This window comes from Pimephales promelas, chromosome 17 (assembly GCF_988280905.1).
Source record: "Pimephales promelas chromosome 17, fPimPro1.hap1.1, whole genome shotgun sequence".
Classification (NCBI taxonomy): domain Eukaryota; kingdom Metazoa; phylum Chordata; class Actinopteri; order Cypriniformes; family Leuciscidae; genus Pimephales; species Pimephales promelas.
Genome location: NC_142785.1, coordinates 23,341,065 through 23,361,861, shown reverse-complemented (window position 1 = coordinate 23,361,861; position 20,797 = coordinate 23,341,065). Strand labels below are relative to the sequence as shown.

Here is a 20,797-nt window from a genome sequence, read left to right as displayed (position 1 = left end):
AATACAGGCTGTTCAAACTTAATCAAAATGAAATAATATATAAACTTTAATGGTCAGTTTATAGAGAAAAATTTATTGATGTAAAGTCACTGGTCTTGTGATTAAAATCAGCATTCAAATATTACACTGATTTCAAGTGTATAAACATGACATCAGATTAAATCTGTGATTATGATACTGAAGGGCAACATGAACTGACACTTTGATTCAGACATACCTTAAAAATAAAAATAAATCCTTTCAGCAATCTTGGCACAAATCTAAAGATAAATAAATACATTTTCCTACAATATCAAGGCAAATTAAACACACTATTTTTTTTACTATTAATGCACCAATGCATTTAATCCTATTTAAAAATGAAATTCTATTAGTGATTAGGCTTTTTGCAAGATTCTCTTTGCCGTGTTATTATAGAACCAACACATTGTTCAGGTGTTCAAAGCAGCCGACACAGTCAGCAATAAGTTCAGATCCCCTCTTCCTTATCCATATATACATGGTCTGGCATTGTCTGAAATGCAGACACCGGCACGGTCACTGGAACTGTCAGGGATATAGCGGTGGCCTCGGATTCCGACGGTGATGCACCACTTGATGGAGATGGCAGGGGCTGGTTGTGAGCTAGGTCTGTCTGAGGCAGGGAAGATGACGAGTCTGTGTCACGGTGGGTACGTAAGTGTTTGCGTAGGTAGGCGGCAAAAAGAAAAGCCTTTCCGCAAACAGCGCAACAATGTGGCCGACTGGTTGAGTGGATGCGCTGGTGTTTGCGAAGCCCGGCTTTGTTCAGAAAACCCTTACCGCACTGGTCACAAACGTGGGGTCGTGGCTTGGGGTGCAGTTTCTCGTGTGCCTGCATATCAGCCAGCTGAGCAAACTCTGCCTGGCAGGTCACACAAACGTAAGGTCCATTAGGTAAAGCCGAAACTGTAGAATCAGATGGTTGAGAGATAGTGTGAAGGCTGGTGTGAGCCTGCACCTCCTCCCACGTCCCGAATATCATATCGCAGTGAGAGCAGGAGAACTGAGGAAGGGTGGTGGGAAACATTTGAGCTGATTCAGGAGTGGCCTGGACCTGTAATGGCCTCTCGGATAAGTGTGTCCTCTCATGCTTGCGCAAACTTGACGACACAACAAATGACTTGAAGCACAGCTGGCATTTGTAAGGGCGCTCCCCTGAATGCACCCTTCTGTGTTTGTTCAGACTGGAGCGCTCCGTAAATGACTTGCCACACTCAGTGCAAGAGAAAGGGCGCAGCCCAGAGTGCACAAGCATGTGGCGCCGAAGGTCCCAAGAAGCGACAAAAGCTTTATCGCAACGTTGGCATTTGTAGGGCCGCTGACCGGAGTGCACACGCTGATGCACTGCAAGGTCTGCCGGCTGCCGAAACTTCTTAGTGCACTTATCACAAGGGTAAGGCTTGAATCCTTGATGCGCCCTTTGGTGTCGGCGAAAACTAGAGGGATCTGAGAACATCTTGCCGCACTGTGGACACAAGAAGGGTTTTTCGCCAGAGTGGGTACGAAGGTGGGACTGGTACGAAGACAGCTGAGTAAAACCTTTGCTGCATTGCTCACACTGGTACGGCTTGCTCTTGGAGTGGATTCGCAAGTGGCACGCCAAAGAGGACGACCGGGAGAAGGCTTTGCCACAGTCAGAGCACAGATAAGGCTTCTCACCCGTGTGCGAGCGCTGATGGTTTTTCAAGTCCTTCAGCTCGGTGTACGATTTACCACACTCGCTGCAAATATACGGCCGGTGGCCTTGATGATTACGCCGATGCTTGCGGTACACTGAAGGGTCGGCAAAACTCTTCCCACACTCGGAACAAAAGTAAGGCTTCTCCCCGGTGTGTGATCGTTGATGCACTTTGAGTTTCGATAATGTGGGATAACTCTTAGAGCAATGAGGGCAGGAGTGGGGCCTCTCGCCGCTGTGTTGCGTCATATGGATACGCAGGCAAATGGCCTGCATAAATGCCTTGCCACAGTCAAAACAAACAAATGGTTTCTCCCCTGTGTGTGAACGGCTGTGGTTTCGTAACTCTGAGTGAGTCTTATAAGCCTTATGGCACTGTGGGCACGGGAATGGACGCTGAACAGAGTGGGAGCGCTGATGCTTGGAAAGCTGTGCTCGGCTGGAGAACGTCTTAGTGCACTTACCACAGGTGTACTGCTGCTGTTTGTCTTTACCGTGTACTGACAGCTTGTGGCTCTGTAGAGCTGAAGGGCTGGTAAAGACCTCCTGACAGGTCGAGCATTTAAAAGTGTGCAGAGTTTTTGACGGTCTCCCTTTGCCTCTTCTTCTTGTAGGCTGTTCTGATATGTTGTCTGGTTCTTTGTTTGCATCGGTCTCAGAAGGAGGTGGTGTATACTGCTCTGTAGTTGGAGGGCTACCTGGTTGGGGTGAAGCCATCCTGACGATGCTGGGGAGAACAACAAAATACACAAATTAGTGCCTTAAATTTATATTTTAATTGAGAATTTAAATGCGCATTTGACAAATTATTGTATTTATTGTAAGATATTCTTTTTTGTTACATTTTCCCATGTTTTGTATTATTTTCTTTTAAATGAACAATACTTCTGTAATAACAAACAATATGCAAAAATAAATCAACTAAAATTAACGATTATGCTACTCTTAATCCATTACATAATTTTACCATGGTAGCTTTCCAAATACCATCATAGGCCAACTGCAATTTTGTTTTACATTATCCCCTGCGAGTCTTCTTAAATGTTTCATGACAATGGTGGCGAATGACAAGTTAACATATTTATTGTAAAACTAGCCTTTTGGCAGAAACTAGTTACCACGATAAATATGTTATAAAGGATGGGGAGGGCAGCACAAAATGGCCGGCATTAGGACCTCAGGGACATATAGGAAAGACGCTCGTTCTCAAAGGAAGTTGGCATCTGGGCTGCCAATGTACAAAACTGAATTGTTTCGATGTTAACCAAAATTAAACATAAACAACCAAATTGAAGCATTGCAAATGTAATTCAGTTGCAACTCAAAGAGCTTATGCTATGACTTTAACGCAAACAACTACTATTTCAGCAAGCACTATAACACAAAATGGCTGGCTTTAGGACCGCTGAAAATGGGAAGCAATTCGCAGTCGGATGCTTCTGTCACTTCATCATAATCGAAGCATTTTTAACAGTACGTGTCCGCTTATATATCGTCAGTATTTCTAAAAGAAAATATGGCTTGCGTTACGTACCTTTTGTGCTACCAGGAGAAACAGTTGTATTTTTGACGATGAATTGCAAGTCGTTCAATCTCAGGAGAAGGTCGGCGGCTTTAGGACCACGACGAAATTATCCTGCGAACGCGGAGATGTTAGCATTCATGACTTCCTCACTCTCCACCTGGGGAATGTCTACAACATTAACTGATTTTTTTAAAATTAATTAAAACGGATTCATCATTCTGCTCTTTTGGTATTCTTGCTGAAGAGATACTGCTGACTACATTGCATGGTAAGTGGGATAGAATGGGGTGGAGAGAAACCTGTGGGAGGGGAAATTATGCATTGCTCACTTCAATGTGGATGTTCATTTGTTTTGTGCATAAAGTTACATAACAAAAACGTGAATGGGCTAAAAAAAAAAGATGTGGTTATAATAACTTGTAACTGGTTATGATTGTTCAAAATGCAATAAAGAGTTGCCAAGAAATACAGTGGAATTGAACATTTTAATGCAAGCTGTCGTTAACATTAATGGTTAGCATTAAAGAATGTACAAACAATGCCCACGTTAATGGTTGAACGGATTTGAATAAAGTAGCGGAGGAGTTAGACATAATATAATAAGCAACGTTTTACTATTTGAAAACGTATGTTAAAAGAAAACAGCTCTTGAGAGGAAAACGTACGGACTTTTTTCACTGATGCACATTTCCTGTTCCCTAGCAACAAAAGCAGGAAGTGAGTCGAGAGTGGGATGGGGAAAAGACAATTGTTAGAAAAGGGGGGGACGAACACGCCCGTCCTGAAACTAAAATAAAGTGGACGGAGTGCCAACATTACATGCACCAACACCACATAGGGAGACCTCAACATTCAGTATGTATACTCCTAACGTTATTTTTTTGCTGTATCTGTTGGCTACATTTAGCCGCAGTTTCTAGCCGCCAATTGCTAACAAGCTCGCAGTGGTGTGGGATGCTACTGCCTCTCCCAAAATATGTATTTTATTCCGCTTATCTCGGTGTTTTGTCTCCTATATTAAATTAGACAACTACTAGAGGACTATTACAACGATCGATTAATACACTGTCGAGGTTATGCTTGTATAGCTAGCTGTTAAGCTAGTATACTGGAGAAGTGTTTAGTGTGTCAATAGAGCTCCATTGTGTGAGGCAGACTGTCATAACTAACTGCTGGAGCCCGTCAGTTGATCCTTCATGCTGTCGGATCCCAACAGATATACCGCGTTATTTTTGTGGAATGATGTTTTTTTTTTTAATTAGACTTAATATTAGATTAAAAACTAGAACTCAGACCAACTAACATTAACGGATTAATGATGGATGGTAAATTGGCTTTATTGGATATAGAACCCCCTCCATGTACTTTGAATTTATATAACAACTCAGTTTGGTTTAATTGTTGCTTGTAAAAAAAATCAAAAGTTCTGATCAAAAAATTCTGTTTTATTTATTTGCGAAAATTACATTTGGTTATTTTTTTTCTGGATTCTGTGGTTTCATTATGTAATACACATTTATTATCAACAATTGTGATAATCAAATTCTATTAATTTCTTTTGACTTTGTTTAGATGAAGTTGCACACATCATTCACCCTTTACATTTAAACAGCTGTCTCTTCGTGGTTTATTTACAAACACTAGGGCTCAAGCCAAGGACTTCTACTCTTGTCCTGGAGGATCATTGTCTTGCAGAGTTTAGCTCTAACCCTAATTAAGCGTGTCAAGCTAATCAAGGCTTTCAGGATTGTTAGAAAGCTACAGGAAGGTGAGTTTGTTAGGGGTTGGACCTTAACTCTGTATGACTGTGGACTATGACCCTCCAGAACCGAAGTTTATGAGCCCTGCACTAATCATAGTCATTACATGGTTCGACTTTTTAATAATTCTACAGGCCTACTTGTTGTTATATTAATTAAGTTGATAATTATTTCAATTTGCCAAAATGCTTCACATTACACAGTAAAATACAGTAGTCAACATTTGAAGTGGATCAAAACCTTTCATCAAGGTTATACATATCAAGTATAACCATTTCATCAAGATTATACACAATTTTGAACTACCCATTCTTGTCTTAGGACAACTTTGTTGACCTTTTTTGATGTTGACTACTATATATTTAATGACTGGATTTTTTTCGTCACATAAATCATAGGGTCCTATTTACTCGCCCTCGCATGACATTTCAAACTTGTAGGAAAGATTTTCTCCTGACAACATAAAAATAGAAAGATATCTGGCAGAATGACGGCTTCAGTCAACATTTACTTTAATTGCATGTTTAGTCCATACAAATCAAGTGAATGTCAACTGAGACTGTTTTTGAAACATATGTAAATAATGATATCATTTGTTTTATGTTTGCATGAATTTTCCCGATGAATCAGTGCAGTGTTTTATTTTACAGTAATGTTAAAATGCTTAATTTTCTTTAATTAGCCTTCTTGTCATTATTGATTTTTTTTTTTTTTTTTTTGCAATACTGCCTTGTGTGAACTTAATAGTAAATAATGTATGGGTTTTCCTGTTACAGATTTCATCCACTGCTTGCACTTGCACCATCCTCCCAATGACATTTTTTTTTCAATGGAATGGAACAGAATGTATTCTCAGCTATTTTTCTGAATGTTGCCTTGACGTTCAGGCCTCACCGAACAAGCCATTTTGATAAAAGTTAGGACAGGTGTGTCCCTCACACTCATTCAAGCTGGCTCTTATTGACATTTCTTATCATTATACTATAACATTATGGCTATGCAAGAGCCAGGCATGCCCAGTCATTTGGAGCATATAGACACTTTTCATCAGTCAGAAGAGGAACGCAAGTTCAAGTGTGGGGAATGTGGACGAGGCTACAGGCATGCTGGCAGCTTGGCTAACCACAGAAAAACACACAAGATTGGCTCTTTTCAGTGTCATATATGCTCAAGGAAGCTCTCCAATGCACTGGCTCTCAAAAGCCACCTGCGCATCCACACATCTAGAAAGAAATATTCTTGCACAGAATGTGGAAAGGCTTTTCGTCTGGCATCTCAGCTGGTCACCCATCAAAAGGTCCATCGCAATAAAGGGTCTCATGTTATGATGAACAATGTTGCAAAAAGTCATATTGAAAGCGGTTATAAAGATGATGATTTGCTACACCTAGATGATGTGGATTTTGACATGCCAGATTTGCAGCCAGACATGAAGCTGAATATTGCTCCAATGAGCAGCCTTTGTAATGATGCAGAGTCCGAACACATTTCAAACTCAACCCCAGAAAGTGACACAGCAGCTGAAGATGATGCTGGAGACAGGCCGTTTAAATGTGACTCATGTGACAAGACCTACAGACATCATGGCAGCCTCATAAATCATAAGAAAACGCACCTAATGGGAATATTTGAGTGTCCAATCTGTTTTAAACAGTTCAACAATCTTGCTGCCCTTAATAGTCACCAGCGAATCCATAGTAAAACCAGAGGTCGTCTCAGTGCACAGAACTCTAAAGCTGCCCTCACAGACTGCAAGAAAGAACTTGCCCCGCAAGTTATGCCACAGAATGGTGATGCTAATATACATTTTTGTCACCTTTGTCAGGTTACGTTTGCTAATGATGATGAGTTTCAAAATCATATTCTTTTGCACAACTCCTCTTCTGTGTCATTTGAGCTCCCTACCAATTTGTCAGAGGAGCACAATTTCTCGTACAATGACAGTGTTACTCATTCCCCGGAGTCTAATCCTTATCCCCCCTCTAGTGACACTCCACCATTGCCTCAGTTACTCAATAAAGTTGTTGATTATGACCAATCAGATGGGCCAATGGAAAATGGTGATGTGTATCTACCTAACTCTTTGGATGACAATTCATTGATCGTACATGCTCAGGGACAGCCTATGGCCCTACCACCAGAGGACCTCAACCGTGATCATTCAAAACAATGTCCTGATAACATCAAAGTAGAAGAAGATGACTGTTCTGGTCGCCGCTTCAGGTGCCACATTTGTGGCAAAAGTTACAGGCATGCAGGCAGCCTTATAAATCACAAACGATCCCATCAAACCGGGATCTTTCAGTGTTCCATTTGCCGCAAGAGCTACCCACATTTGGCGGCTCTGCGAAGCCACCTTCGGATTCATAAGGGAAGACCCGCATCTTTGCCTGCTAGTTCTGAGGGTGACTGGCTTTCCTCAGAACCCTTAACACATGAGAACCAACAGGGCTGCTTTTCATCGCATGAGGGAGATGTAAGTGAAATATTAGGGCTTCCTCATGACCTGGTAGACTCTGCACAGGGTAAATCAGACGAGGAGTATGTGGACGAGACAAATGCTACTGAATTTCATGAGCAGTTTGACAATTCCTTCCCAGATGAGCAACTACCTCAGGACGAACACCTCATGGAGAGGCACATGTGTGCAGACTGTGGTAAGACATTTACTGATATTGCAGGTATCAAGTCACACACGTGTCCCCACCTGATTCAGCAGTATCAGACCATGACGAACAACTCATCTGGTCACATGGACTTTCAAAACACAAAGCATCAGAATTTTTTAGGAGAGTCAGGTGAGGATATTTGTTTTGAGGAACACAATGGCAGTACAGCTGAGGCCTATTTTAGACAGCAGACCTTTCATGACAACATTCATGGACAAATGAGTGACAGTGAAGATCAAGCTGAGTGTGAAGAGGACGATGGAGAGATGTATCAGTGCTCAGTTTGTGGGAATCACTATAGTAGCATGCGTGCACTGCGAAGCCATCTCCGAGGTCACACTCAAACCCATGCTGCACCTTCAGCATCTGGCCCGTCATCTGTGTCTTCTCTAGAGGTCAAGAGAGATGAACAGACTGAAAATCAGCAGAGTGAATGCAGTCTGATTATCTGTAGCACTTGTGGAAAGAGCTTTACAAAGAAACAGGACCTACAAGCCCACCAGCTCTTGCATATCAATATTGAAGGTAATACGCCAGATCAATTTGTAACAGACAACCAGAATGAGCTCAAACCAAAAGTGGAAATGGAAGGTATTATTTGTGGAAAATGTGGCATAAGCTGCAGCGATCTTTATCACCTCAATAACCACAATTGCACGGGACAACGAGATGGACAAGTGGGGGAGAAATGTGTGGAGAAACCGCTTCTTAGAAATACATTTCAACAAGAAATTGTACAGGATAGTCCACATGAAGGAGAACGACAGTACAAGTGTGACCAATGTGGCCGTTCATACAGACACGCTGGATCTTTGCTCAATCATAAAAAGTCTCACAAAACTGGAGTGTTTCGCTGCTTTGTTTGCCAAAAGCGTTTTTATAATTTGTTGGCCCTCAAGAATCACCAGAGGACACACTTCGATGTTAAAAAGTAAGTATTTAAAATTTCAGAATTTGATTGCTTTGTAAAAAGTTATTGTGTAACATCATACTTCATCCGTATTGTTTTATAGCTAGGTTCTGTTTTATCTGATTTTTTTTTTTTTTGTTCCCTTTCTCTACCAGGCATAGTTGCACAGAATGTGGGAAAGCATTCAAAATCTATAAACAACTATTGAACCACCAGAGGGTACATCAAGAAAACAAGGCTAAGATTGAAGAGCTCAACAAACAAATACAGACACTCATGCAGATGAGTGGAAATGCCTCAGGGAGTGGAATGCAGGCACTTCATTTTGGCAGAAAGAGAATAAGCAGACGCCATAAGCAACGGCAGACCTCTAACAGTGATAAGTCTAGCCAAGAAAAGGGCCCGATAGGAGATCCTAAGGACCCTCGGCCTTTTGTCTGTGATCAATGTGGGCGAAGCTATCGGCATGCAGGAAGCTTGGTTAACCACAAAAACTCTCACAAGACAGGTGAATATTACTGTGCTTTGTGCAACAACACTTACTCCAACCAGCTAGCAATGAAGAACCATTTACGAATACACTTTGCTGTCAAAAGATACCGCTGCCAAGAATGTGGAAAGGCCTTTAGAGGAAACAAACAGTTACTCAACCACACTTGTTCGACCATTAAAAGGAATTCAGCAGCAAGAAGAAAGGTCAGGGGCCACAAACAAGAAAATAATTTAAAATGCAAGAATTGCCGTCTTGTATTTCCAGATAATGAACTACTTAAAGGACACACCTGTCAAAAAGAGACTGTCTCTGATTCTGTCCCCCCAGGAAATGTAGACCATATGGCCCTAGGAAAAGAGGAACGACCATTCAAGTGTAACATTTGCAGTCGAAGTTACCGTCATGCCGGTAGCTTGTTGAACCATAAGAACACTCACAAAACAGGGCATTTTACCTGCTCCTTCTGTGCCAAGCCCTTTTCCAATCCCATGGCTTTACGAAACCACACACGCATTCACACGCAGAAGAAAAAGTATGTCTGTCCTACTTGTGGTAAAGCTTTTCGTCTCTCCAGTATCCTGTACAACCATCAAAAAATCCATGCACGGGGAGCGACTCATTACAGCTGCCAAACGTGTGGTAAAAGGTTCCAGGGAAAGTCTGGGCTAAAGAGACATCGCTGTTACCGAAATGGAAATCCGAACTCCACTGTAAATCAGGATGGTGTGGACAAATGCTATACGTGAGTGAGATTTTTTTTTTCTTATCCTTTTCAATCCTTCATAATTTCTTTGTATCTTATGCCAGTATTTTCTGTTGTTACAGATGTGATCAATGCGGACGCTCTTATAGACACGCCGGTTCCCTTCTCAACCACAAGAAGACTCATTCTGCTGACCTCCTGCACTGCACTCTCTGCCTCAAAACATTCACAGATCCTCTGGATTTAAAGAGCCACTCTCAAATGGCACGCCACTGCTGCCCAGATTGCGGGAAAACCTTCTGTGAGTTTTCACACATGCAGAGCCACATGGAGGTGCATACTAAGGGACTCCCCTATTACTGCAACATATGTCAACAGAACTTCCCAAACCTGGCTAGTTTTCAGCAGCACCAGGAGCTCCATGGCAGCTTACAAGGGCAGTCGCACCATGAGCAAGGTATGCAGCATGATTTAGACTGGGACTCTACACTGGACCAGCAGATAGGAATTCAAAGCCTTCCTAAGATCGATTCTGCTTTCAGCCGAGTACATGGATTTCCTGAGCCACAAGACCAGCAGGAAAGTAGTGAGGAATACGGTAGGGAGGAGAAGAGTCATGTGTGCGAGCACTGTGGGCGCACTTATCGCCACGCTGGTTCACTGCTCAACCACAAGAACAGCCACAAGACCGGCTCCTTCTTCTGCTCGGTCTGTCAGAAGGAGTTCACCAATCTCATGGCACTGAAGAATCACCGGCGCATTCACACAGAACCCAAACGCTATCAGTGCCTGGAGTGTGGCAAAGCCTTCCGGGTCTCCACCCAGCTTATCTGCCACAGGCGCATCCACACCAAAGAGAAGCCCTTCTCTTGCCTCCTATGCGACAAACGTTTCTCTAGCAAGTCTAACCTCCGGCACCATCAGAAGATGCATCAGAATACCCAACAGACCTACGAGTCCTCCTTCAATATGGATGATAATACATTAATAGGACTGGGTGTGGACCCTTTCCTCTGAGGCCTCACTTCAGTCTTGTCACCCCAAGGGAAGATTTCAAAACAATATTCTATTACAAGAGGAAGACTCTCTCCACTCAAGGCCTAATGCCAATAATCGTACAACATCAGGTTTTTTGCAGTGCTTGTCCAGATGGTGTCGCACCCAGATGCTAATCTCGGCGAGGCTTGCCTCCTTTACTATTGTGTTTTTAAATATAGTTCTTCAAAGGACACTTAAAGCTGGCATTGATAAGATACTACCTCTGGTAGGAACAGTAATACCGTAGACATTTTAGAATAAGTGGCAGTGCCTGTCAGAGACCATTTTAGATTTTTTTTTTTTCTTCATTTGTTTTGTGTTCCCACACAGTGCACAAATTGTATGGTACTATGATCGATCTCAGACTGAGAGCTTGGATGAGTATTTCTGTCCAAACTCTTACCCAGTGCTGCCTTCAAGAGTCCGACCGATTAGTTGGTGTAATCGGAAGGGGAACAGAGAATGGTGTTCTGTTTTTTGTTTTATAAAAAAGGTTATTATGGGGGTAAAAGGATATGTGCTATCCTTTTCATTATGTTTGTATTAAGTGCTTCCGTTTTCAAGTTATTGTACTGCTCATGGTAGATTTGCTGTCATCACTTCTTCTCATTAAGACCACTGTACACATGATGTTCCTGCAGTTTCATAATGGATGACACTGATAAAGCTGTTAAACAGCAACCTACCCTAAGGCCTGTCCTGTAGAAAATCTCAAAGATATTTATTTATTTAAAAATAACCATTTATACCTTAAGCATATTTCTTGTCTTTATTACTGTTAAATGTGGTACACATTATGCATGGTATTAAATGTGTGATTAAAGCTAGATTGGTTGAGTAGGTAGGTATTTTAGATAATGGTTGTAAACACTTAAGAAATACCTCTTTAAAATCATTCACAGCAGTGTATTTGAAAGAACAACAGAAATATTTCAGTTTTCTTAGCGTATACTTTTATACTAAATGTTTTATGAAGTGGAAGTATATTCTTCCCAAGATCATATTGGAGCACAAAAAAATTTTTTTAAATCAACCTAAAAATCCATGATCGGTCGGGCTCAATTAGGGTAGAAATTCAAAGACTAAACGTTTTGCGGCAGTTTTTTTTTTTTTTTTTTTTTAAATGCTCAGGTCTTGCAACTTTACTAGACGCAATGTAAGAAAACACATTTAGCTTGATGCTTCTGGCATCAAGGCTTCTATGTCTGTCTTTAATGTCAGATTGAATTTCAATGTGCCATTTCATATCACCACCCTACTTGGATTAGACTTATTTGTTAAATGGTTTCCTTTTAAGCCTATAGATCAGTGCTTACTGATTATTTAAGAGTAGGAGTTGCAAACCTTTATGTATTAATGGCTTCATTAGAACTTAAACTGACAATTGAGACTTCATGTAATCAGATGCATATATCTTAAATATAAATTATTTATTTTTGTTCACATGATCAATGTTTCTTTCTCAAGTAGGGACCTTAATAAGCAGATGATGTTTATTTGTAGGTGTTGATAACCTCACTTTCTTGAACTGAATAAAAACAGTATAACAATGTGTTTTGGCTTCTTTTTCTGCCTTCCCTTATATTTATTTTTAACACTTGAATCCCTTGCAGTTGCAGAGCATGACATGATTATTTTAGAAAATGCAAATGAGAAATAAGTTCACTTTCCTTTTGTATTTTCTCTTAAAGTTTGAGTACTGAAATTAGATGATTTCAAGAACCCATTAGGAAAAATAAATTATCAACACATTAATAAAATACATTAGTTATCTTTATTGCATTAAAATGCAGTTTCCTCTGCAGTCTGTTGGAGTAATCTTGAATGAGTAAAGGTGTATACACAACCAACTTTCCTCAAGACCGTGTCAGCGTCGTGCATGCTTCACAGGTTTATGTTTAGCAAGAATCTGCACTAGTTTCTTGCCCCCGGTTTCACAGAAAAGATTTAAGATTAGTCCCAGACTAAATGCATTCTTGAGCTGTTTTAACTGAAAGCAACTTGCACCAACATATCTTAACCTATGTCAGTGCTATTGTTTTGTCTCAAGATGCACATCAGTAATGTTTTTTTTTTTTTTTTTTTTTTATTCCAAGGCATGTACATAAAAGCTACTCATATCCTAATTAAACTTAGGGCTAATCCTGGCTTAATCTAAACCCGGTCTGTGAACCAGGCCTTGGTGTTCTAGATTTCTGACAAATATGGCAGTGATTTGCAATGAGGTACATAGTCTTCTTGGGCATTGGGGTGTAAAATGTGCTTAGTTTTCCTGGAAACAATGTAACAATGCAAAGAAAACAGATCATTTCTTTAAGAAAAATATTCATGTTCGTATCAGGTTTGATGTGATTCACCCCTTAAACTCTTGCTAAATGTGCTTGAAGTCATTCAAACAAGTAACTTTCTAGCATCAGCTGTGTATACATTTCTTAATGCCCATTACCTATTCATAAAAAAATAATAATTTGATTTTATCCTTTAGTAATGTTTTACTAAGATGAATTGATTAGGCACAAGAGATAGTTAAAATGCATTAAAGAGATAGTTCACTTTGAAATAATTTTTTGATATGTTTTAGCTTACCTCAAGGGCATCCAAGATGTAGGTGTCTTTGTTTCCACAGTGTTTTCAATTTTGACATTTTTCGGTCAAACCGGTGTTGTCTGTCAGTCACAATGCAGTTTTAGGGGGTCCACCTCAAAGAGCACCGAAGTCAAAATTAAACATGATTTAATGACTCGTGAATGTAAGTAGCTACACATTGATGGCCTAAGACACGAAACAAGCGGTTTGTGTGAGAAAACGAACAGTATTTATATAGTTTTTTTTTACCTCTTGTTAACAGCCGTCGAACTGATCTGAATCAGAAGTCCAACTGAACCGAACTTAAGACGTTACGCCGGAAGTGATCTCTCGCGCGAGAGATCACAACAGGTGTTCTAACTTCTGTCGATTTTTGCTGCCTTGTCGAATGCTACCGTAGCGCGAATAGATCACAGAATGCCGATTAAAGTCGTATGAAATACAATTATAATACAATTCCAAGTTATGAGTAGCTACTGTATGCTGTAGACACGGCCGCATTAACCATAGGGCTAGGCGGGGCTTAAGCCCCGGGGCCCAAGCAAGGAGGGGGCCCGTGATTGGCTGTGGAGCAGATACTGAAAGCCATCTGATTACCAAAGCCTTACCACGCAATAACGTCCCCCACAAATTATCCCTGTTATTTAGTTGCACTTTGCCTTATTCCATGCATTATCATGGACTCATTATCATAAATAGAGACGTTCGCAAAGACCCGCCTTTTTTAGTATGTGACGGGCCACGAGCCAGGCGGGTCTCACGAGTCACGCATATCATGTTCTCATGCGCTCACGCAGTGAAAAATACATCGCGGGGCAAAGACTAACGTTACACCGAGTGATTACGAGAGAGAGAGTTCAAAGCAGCTTACTGATGATATGAAACAAAGTCTCAACTTTCAAATATTGTCATTTAAGTAATTTAAACAATACCGTTTTCAAGTTCATATCCACCGACGTTACTGACAGCTTTGTTGTCGGACAAAGTTGCTTATTCGGCGTTATGATTGGCCAGGCCACCTGTCAATCAAACCCCCGTGGGCAGCAGGGCAAAATTGAAACGTCAGGTTTTAATTTGATATGACAAATACATTTATTCTATATTTAACTTGTGAACGATCGACCTGCTGCTGCAAGTAGGCCTATAGATGATGGCTGCCTGCGCCTTAGAATACATCAATCAATAAATCGCCTTTACTCTTCACTTCATTCTAGTCTATTCTTAAAACACAGCGTCATCATCGACCCCACAAACTTTCGGTAAGTTTGAATATTAACTTGATGGATGTATAATTTTGCTTTTTGTGTTTGATTAAACTCTATATTCGCCTAAAGGACTGGCGATAATACCGGGTTGCATATCCGGTAGAAATATTTAAATTTTGCTGCGCATCGATGTAAGTTTATCATTTAAACGCGTTTTTGTGGTTTGGATACCATTTATTTCAAACTGCTCAGGCACAGTGAGCAGCGGGTGAGAATTCATTTTGTAAATGCTGGTTTTGAGACCATGGTGAACTTGAGACGGTTTTGACAGTGACAGACGCTGAAAGTGACAGACGCTGCTAATGCTGTCGCCATGTGTGTCAATAATGTTAATCAAACATCAGAAAGAAAGTAATTTAACGTTACTGCATTTGACTGAATTACTTTTGCAAAATTAACAAGAATGAATGTTGAATTTATAGTGAAAACCATGTAGGCTATTGTATATTTGATTACTTTATATAATATAATATTATTCAGTGCTTAAAGTCATTTTATTGTGCCTTTGTTCTATTTTAATTTGTGACTCTTGTCATCAGTAAGCTTGAGATTATTTTCTTAAGCTACTATTATTTTTTGGTGATATTGAAATTGGTCACAATAATTATGAAATTTTAGTCACAATACATTTTGATATGATAAAAAAAATTGTGTTAAAAGTAACATAACTTAACTGTGAAGTATATCATAGATGGATAAAATGACTCGTATAATAACATTTAACTCATGTAGTTGGTGACCTAACGTGGTGGGGGGGCCCTGCAGTAACTCATAGCCCCGGGGCCCAGTGAGCTCTTAATACGGCCCTGGCTGTAGACAACTGTTTTTATTTTTAAAACGGTGTGAAAAGTAAAAATTATCATAAAATATTCATCTTTGACTTGTCAAAGTACACCTTTCCTCATAGTAATTGAAACTTTCAGTTATTGTTTGTCAGCTGGCTGACCGTACAAATATTGCACATGCGCATAACCGGTAAATAGCAAATCTTGATGGGTAGCATGAATCGTCAGAACACCGGCGTAACGTCTGGACTGGAGACGGTTCAGAATCAGTTCGGTTCAGTTGGCCATCTAATTCAGATCAGTTCGACGGCTGTTAACAAGAGGTAAAAAGTTAAAACTATATAAATACTGTTTTCTCACACAAACTGTTTCGTGTCTAAGGTCGAGTCATTAAATCATGTTTAATTTTGACTTCTCTGTGCATGATCTTTGAGGTGGACCCCCTAAAACTGCATTTATAGGACTGACAGACAACAACGGTTTGACCAAAAAATGTCAAAATTGAAAATGCTGTGGAAACAAAAACACCTACATCTTGGATGCCCTTGAGGTAAGCTAAAACATATCAAAAAATAATTTCAAAAGTGAACTATCCCTTTAAGATACAATTATGTAAATATTGCTCTAAACTATCTAATCTCTTATGCGCATGAAGACAGGAAAATGTTATCTGACACCTGCGGCTCTTAGAAAATCTATTGTCAGCTGGCGACTCTTCTCTTTCAGGTAATCGGCTGCTGTGTTTATGCAGGTCTTCAGTATCTCCACATCTCCAGAATGTTCATCAATGCTATTGACAGGTTGCTGTGCTGAGTCAGTCGGTGTCAACATTGTTATAAGGGCTACATCTATACAGTGCGTAGTATTCCAACACTATAAAAATAGATAAACGATTATTACAAATACATTCAAATGGCTATGTGCCATAGGCATAATTGTGTAAAAAGGTTCATCTATGACTAATTCTACTATATTAAACAGGTTAAGGTTATTTTTGTTTATCATGTTCACAAACCTAACTAATGGATATTCAAGTGGAAATACATTTAAAATGCGCCATAAGTTGCGCCCTCAAACTAAATTCTGCAAAAACAGTGTAGCATTTTAAGGGTTCCAACAATGGAATATAAAATATGCTATCATGCTGTCCACAAGACGTCACTTAGCACCTAAGGTTTGCAAACCCATTATGCACAGTGAACGACAATGTCTCAGTGCAGCTTTTGTGCATAGCCATTCGCTATGCATGACATAGCCTACTAATGTAATAAATTAGACAAATCAGATGCTACTCAGAACACTCTGTGGTTGAGGTACCAGCTAGTGTTCCACCAACTGGAGCGTTAATTCACTGGAGTAACAGTCCATTTTCATATGCTGTCAGCTTGAGTTCCTTGAGCTGCAAACATTTAGAAAATTAATTTCCTTGATCCATTTCAAAACATACTAAAATGCATTGCATTTTTCACTCTTACCTCTTGAAGAACCTATACTGGATAGAGAGGTCCTGTTGTCTCTTCAATCGGCTCTGAATTGTGGACAGAAAAAGTTGGGTAAGTTCTGAATCCTGCTCTGAAAGAGTGTTTTTGTTGTTAAAAAAAGGCTATAATGTTAACATCTCACCACGTAAGGTCCTCCTTGACCTGCAATGATGTACTAGAACTCCTATGATCAAGGCTCCGAAAACAATTACGGCTGCCAGGACAGACAAACTGGTAATTGCTGCCACCCTCCAGGAATCTGAAGGCTCAATGGGTGGGCCTTAAAAACACAGAACAATGTTACTGGAAGTCCTCCAGCTCTTCAGATCATACAGGAAACATCTGGCCACTCCTTCTCTGTATGTTAGCTCTGACCTACTGCAAAAGTAAACCATGTATAGGCCTATACAATGCATTCTCATTCTCATGAGGATGGACTGTTTTACTGATTTGAATCTTTGAGTCTTGTTCAGAAAAATGAATTCCTCTTTATTCAAGTTATCTCTTTCATGAGTTATTTTAAGTAGCCAAATTAACCATGGGGAGATTAGACCATATCTACCAACTTGAACCAGCTTACTAACTTTGAATTAGCCTGTTTTCAAACCCTAATTCCGTTTCGTAACCTTTGGTCATATTAGGAATTAGAGAAACCATAATGCAATTATGAGTTAATTTTCGTCATTATACTCAAAACCATTTAAAATTTGATACATTACTCACATGTGTCACATGATGGAGTTTTCGGGTACTGTTTGCATTCAGAACAAGGTACACACTCTGCGACATCTCTATTCCAGAATTCAGATTTCTCACAGTGGGATGAACCTGACAAAACTGAACAAAGAAGGGCACACAAAAAGGTGTCAGGTAGCGGTATAGCCTACCACATCATGACATTACAGTGAAACAGTCATAAACAACTTCTCTGCACATGTTTCCAGATAACTTGGGGTTTGTTCGGGCCGGGTTTTAAACATGGTTACAATATGATGTTTGTTTACAACTGAATAAGATCCAAGAGCTTTCTTTGCTCTGCCTCTTTTTCATATGAAATGAGATGGGAAATTCCGTTGAAGTGATGTGGTGTTGCTCTCGCGGGGAAACGATATTACTCATGCTCTGTGTGCGTAAGCAAGTCTAAGCTAGCGGCCAGACTATGATGTGGCCCCTGAGTGCATGCAAAGTGTCCCACTGCGAGAACTGAGGACATGGAAAAGTGACTTTAAGAGAATTAATGGGTTGGTGTGTCGTCAGTGAGAGTTGAAATTGTCTTGCGCACATGCTTGCAATCAGGGGAGGTACATAAGGGAAAATGCGGTAAAGGCAGGTACCACAGAAAGCCTTTCACGAAAAACTCACAGCTGCGGTCTAGATGACAAACATGCAAGCTAATGTCTATGTGACGTGACTGAAGATACATGCCGTCAAATGTAAATGATTGGCATAGCAGCCAAATTAAAATGAGTGAAACTGCATAGCCTAGGCTTCTGAATGTCAAATCTTTTCTTGAGGTGTCGTGGGACACAACAGAACAACGTGCACTGCTCACATATTGATTTATAATCTGACATTGACTGGACACTTTTAAGGATGCATGACTCATCATGTGTTTTAAGTACACTGTATGCATACGTCATAAACTCAAGCACATAGCCTAAATTGATTTGCATCTAGTTAGAAAAACAAACGTAAAGCGTAACTGTACAGGGTATAATGAATGACACTTCAGTGCATTCTTATCTGATGGTTGAGGTTGACAATGTGGACTGCTCATTTAAACATAGACTGTGGAGATAGAGGCATACTGAAATCATGGTCCTGCTATCACAACTGCACACTTGAGAAATAGAACAATATGTTCAAAGCCTTGCATGTTTAGCAAGCTTAATGATCAAGCCTTTGTAATACAAGGACCCCCATCGTCAAAGTTAATATTTGTTTATATATATATATATATATATATATATATATATATATATATATATATATATATATATATATATATAATATAGGCTGTACTCACTCTTTAATCCATTTATTTTAAATAAAACATTAATTATTTGTGAGGATGAAATAAAAATTTGTCAGTTTGTTTTCAAAGTTTATACTGATTGTGGGCTGAGCAATGAGAAAAAAATCCTGAGAAAAAAATCCTGAATGTATTCATATAATTCATATTTTATTTGTTGAATAATTATGATATCTTGAGGGCACCTTAAAAGTTTACTGGGGGCCCCTATTGGGACTCAGCCCCCCTGCAGAGAACTGCTACAGTATATTGATGATCCAAGCATGTTTTGATGTGCATTATTAAATCCATAAGACTTTAAATCTAATTTTCTCGTTATAATATAACTGTGACATGACATGAAACGGTTTACTGACTGCATTCAATTAAGCCACTGAAAATAACAAGGGCATGTGGGCACCAATGCATTGCCTAATACTTTCCCAAAGCAGAGTAACAGACAAAGCACTTTTTTTTCTTTCCTGCAAGTGTTTTTACAATTAAAACCGTTCTAGCAGTAACATACACATGCTAAGGTAACAAAGACACTACAAGCCTCATGTTCCTCATGGAAAGCTGAAGCAAGCCTTGTGTTGCACTGTTCTCAGCTGGGCACAATACAACCCATGGAGTGGGTGGGAGTGAAATAAGAGCATTGGAATGCGGAACCGGTGGGAACTGCAACTGGTAAAGGAAGCTATTACGAATGAGGCAGCTCATCGTCATTAACTCCACTGACTCCACGTCTTCCCATGTTCGTATAGCAAGAGGACAAATGAGACAAATGTTTGGAACTTTCTTCGGCCACCACAGAAAATCCATAAGATACGTCATAGATATGCTAGGATATGTTGTAACATGAAGATATTAATCAAGTAAATGTGAATAGTCTTACTTTTATCCGCGTTCATTCCATTAATAAGCGTGGCGACAAATAGAGTAATCCAATAGATGCAACGCAGCGCACCGGAATCCATTGAGCTTTATACAATGAAATCTCGCAGCGATTTCAAAAGATTAAAAACCACAAATGAGTTTCTAGCATAGCAAGAGCAGCGCGTGTGAATGAACCACCCCAAACTTTCAGTCTTGTTTTAATAGCGCCCACACCCACGCGTTGGGTTCAACTCCTCTATGAGTCATTTCCTATGTACTGTAACGTTACTGATTCGTGGCTGTGTCTCCAGAAGCCCGGGCTGCCAATGAAGACCGCGTTTATCCGTGTGAAATCACGGCTGAGAGCAGAGAACTTTTACTAAGAATTTAAAGAACAATTATTGGGAAAATCTTTGATTTGTTCACGACTTTCGATTTGTTGTCAATTCACAGCCTACTTTATGGAGCACGCGAATGATTCAGCTCGAGTTGCGACCTAGAGACGGTCCCTGTCATCTTTGAGCACGGAAAGGCACCAAGCCTAGTGATTCAAAAGCTGCAAGCATTAATAACTTGACCACCAGTCCGTGCATCAGATTCCCAAAACGAATGACAGAGTCGATTCTTTTTAGTGAATCGAACACATTTAGCGCAACAGTCCTTTCCCTATAAAATAAATCGGTTCACTTAAGATCAAAATTCGCAGTTGTTACTGAATTAATCAGAATAAATAAAATGTTCACTTTTGTAACACTGCTTTGCATTGGATGTAACGTTAATCAGAATTCAATCAGAATGTTCAGAGAACATTCAAAAGTAACATTCTCACAATGTTTGCAAAATTATTCAATTGAACGTAGGTTTAATTTTAGTACAACCATTTTTTAAACGATTTAAATGTTCAGAGAACATTCAGAAATAACGTTTTTACGATTTGCAAAACGTTGTTTGCTGGATAGGCAGTTGCTATTGAACAACAAACACGGCCACTGAATC

The 20,797-nt window shown here is 39.9% G+C and overlaps 3 protein-coding genes across 6 annotated transcripts; 1 reads left to right on the top strand and 2 right to left on the bottom strand.

The window, feature by feature from the left end:
* Positions 1-53: 53 nt before the first annotated feature.
* Positions 54-3,374, bottom strand: znf668 (zinc finger protein 668). 2 transcript variants are annotated; one of them, XM_039664935.2, is made up of 2 exons: positions 3,234-3,374; positions 54-2,426 (listed from the first exon to the last, which is right to left on the bottom strand). In XM_039664935.2, exon 2 carries the CDS (start codon positions 2,414-2,416, stop codon positions 470-472), a length of 1,947 nt encoding a protein of 648 aa, XP_039520869.1. In that variant the 5' UTR covers positions 2,417-2,426; positions 3,234-3,374; the 3' UTR covers positions 54-469. The 2 variants fall into 2 exon arrangements, with proteins under 2 accessions (XP_039520869.1, XP_088978330.1); XM_089122204.1 differs by lacking the exon at positions 3,234-3,374 and adding an exon at positions 2,667-2,894.
* Positions 3,355-12,351, top strand: znf646 (zinc finger protein 646). Of its 3 annotated transcripts, XM_039664933.2 has the most exons (5): positions 3,927-4,079; positions 4,869-4,992; positions 5,761-8,584; positions 8,719-9,798; positions 9,882-12,351. In XM_039664933.2, exons 3-5 carry the CDS (start codon positions 5,976-5,978, stop codon positions 10,774-10,776), a joined length of 4,584 nt encoding a protein of 1,527 aa, XP_039520867.2. In that variant the 5' UTR covers positions 3,927-4,079; positions 4,869-4,992; positions 5,761-5,975; the 3' UTR covers positions 10,777-12,351. The 3 variants fall into 3 exon arrangements, with proteins under 3 accessions (XP_039520868.2, XP_039520867.2, XP_039520866.2); XM_039664934.2 differs by lacking the exons at positions 3,927-4,079; positions 4,869-4,992 and adding an exon at positions 3,355-3,492; XM_039664932.2 differs by lacking the exon at positions 4,869-4,992.
* A 3,088-nt stretch (positions 12,352-15,439) lies between these two features.
* On the bottom strand, positions 15,440-20,031 carry LOC120474566 (uncharacterized). The gene is made up of 5 exons (XM_089122206.1): positions 19,821-20,031; positions 17,638-17,751; positions 17,057-17,194; positions 16,909-16,961; positions 15,440-16,832 (listed from the first exon to the last, which is right to left on the bottom strand). Exons 1-4 carry the CDS (start codon positions 19,900-19,902, stop codon positions 16,921-16,923), a joined length of 375 nt encoding a protein of 124 aa, XP_088978332.1. The 5' UTR covers positions 19,903-20,031; the 3' UTR covers positions 15,440-16,832; positions 16,909-16,920.
* Between the last annotated feature and the right edge of the window lie 766 nt (positions 20,032-20,797).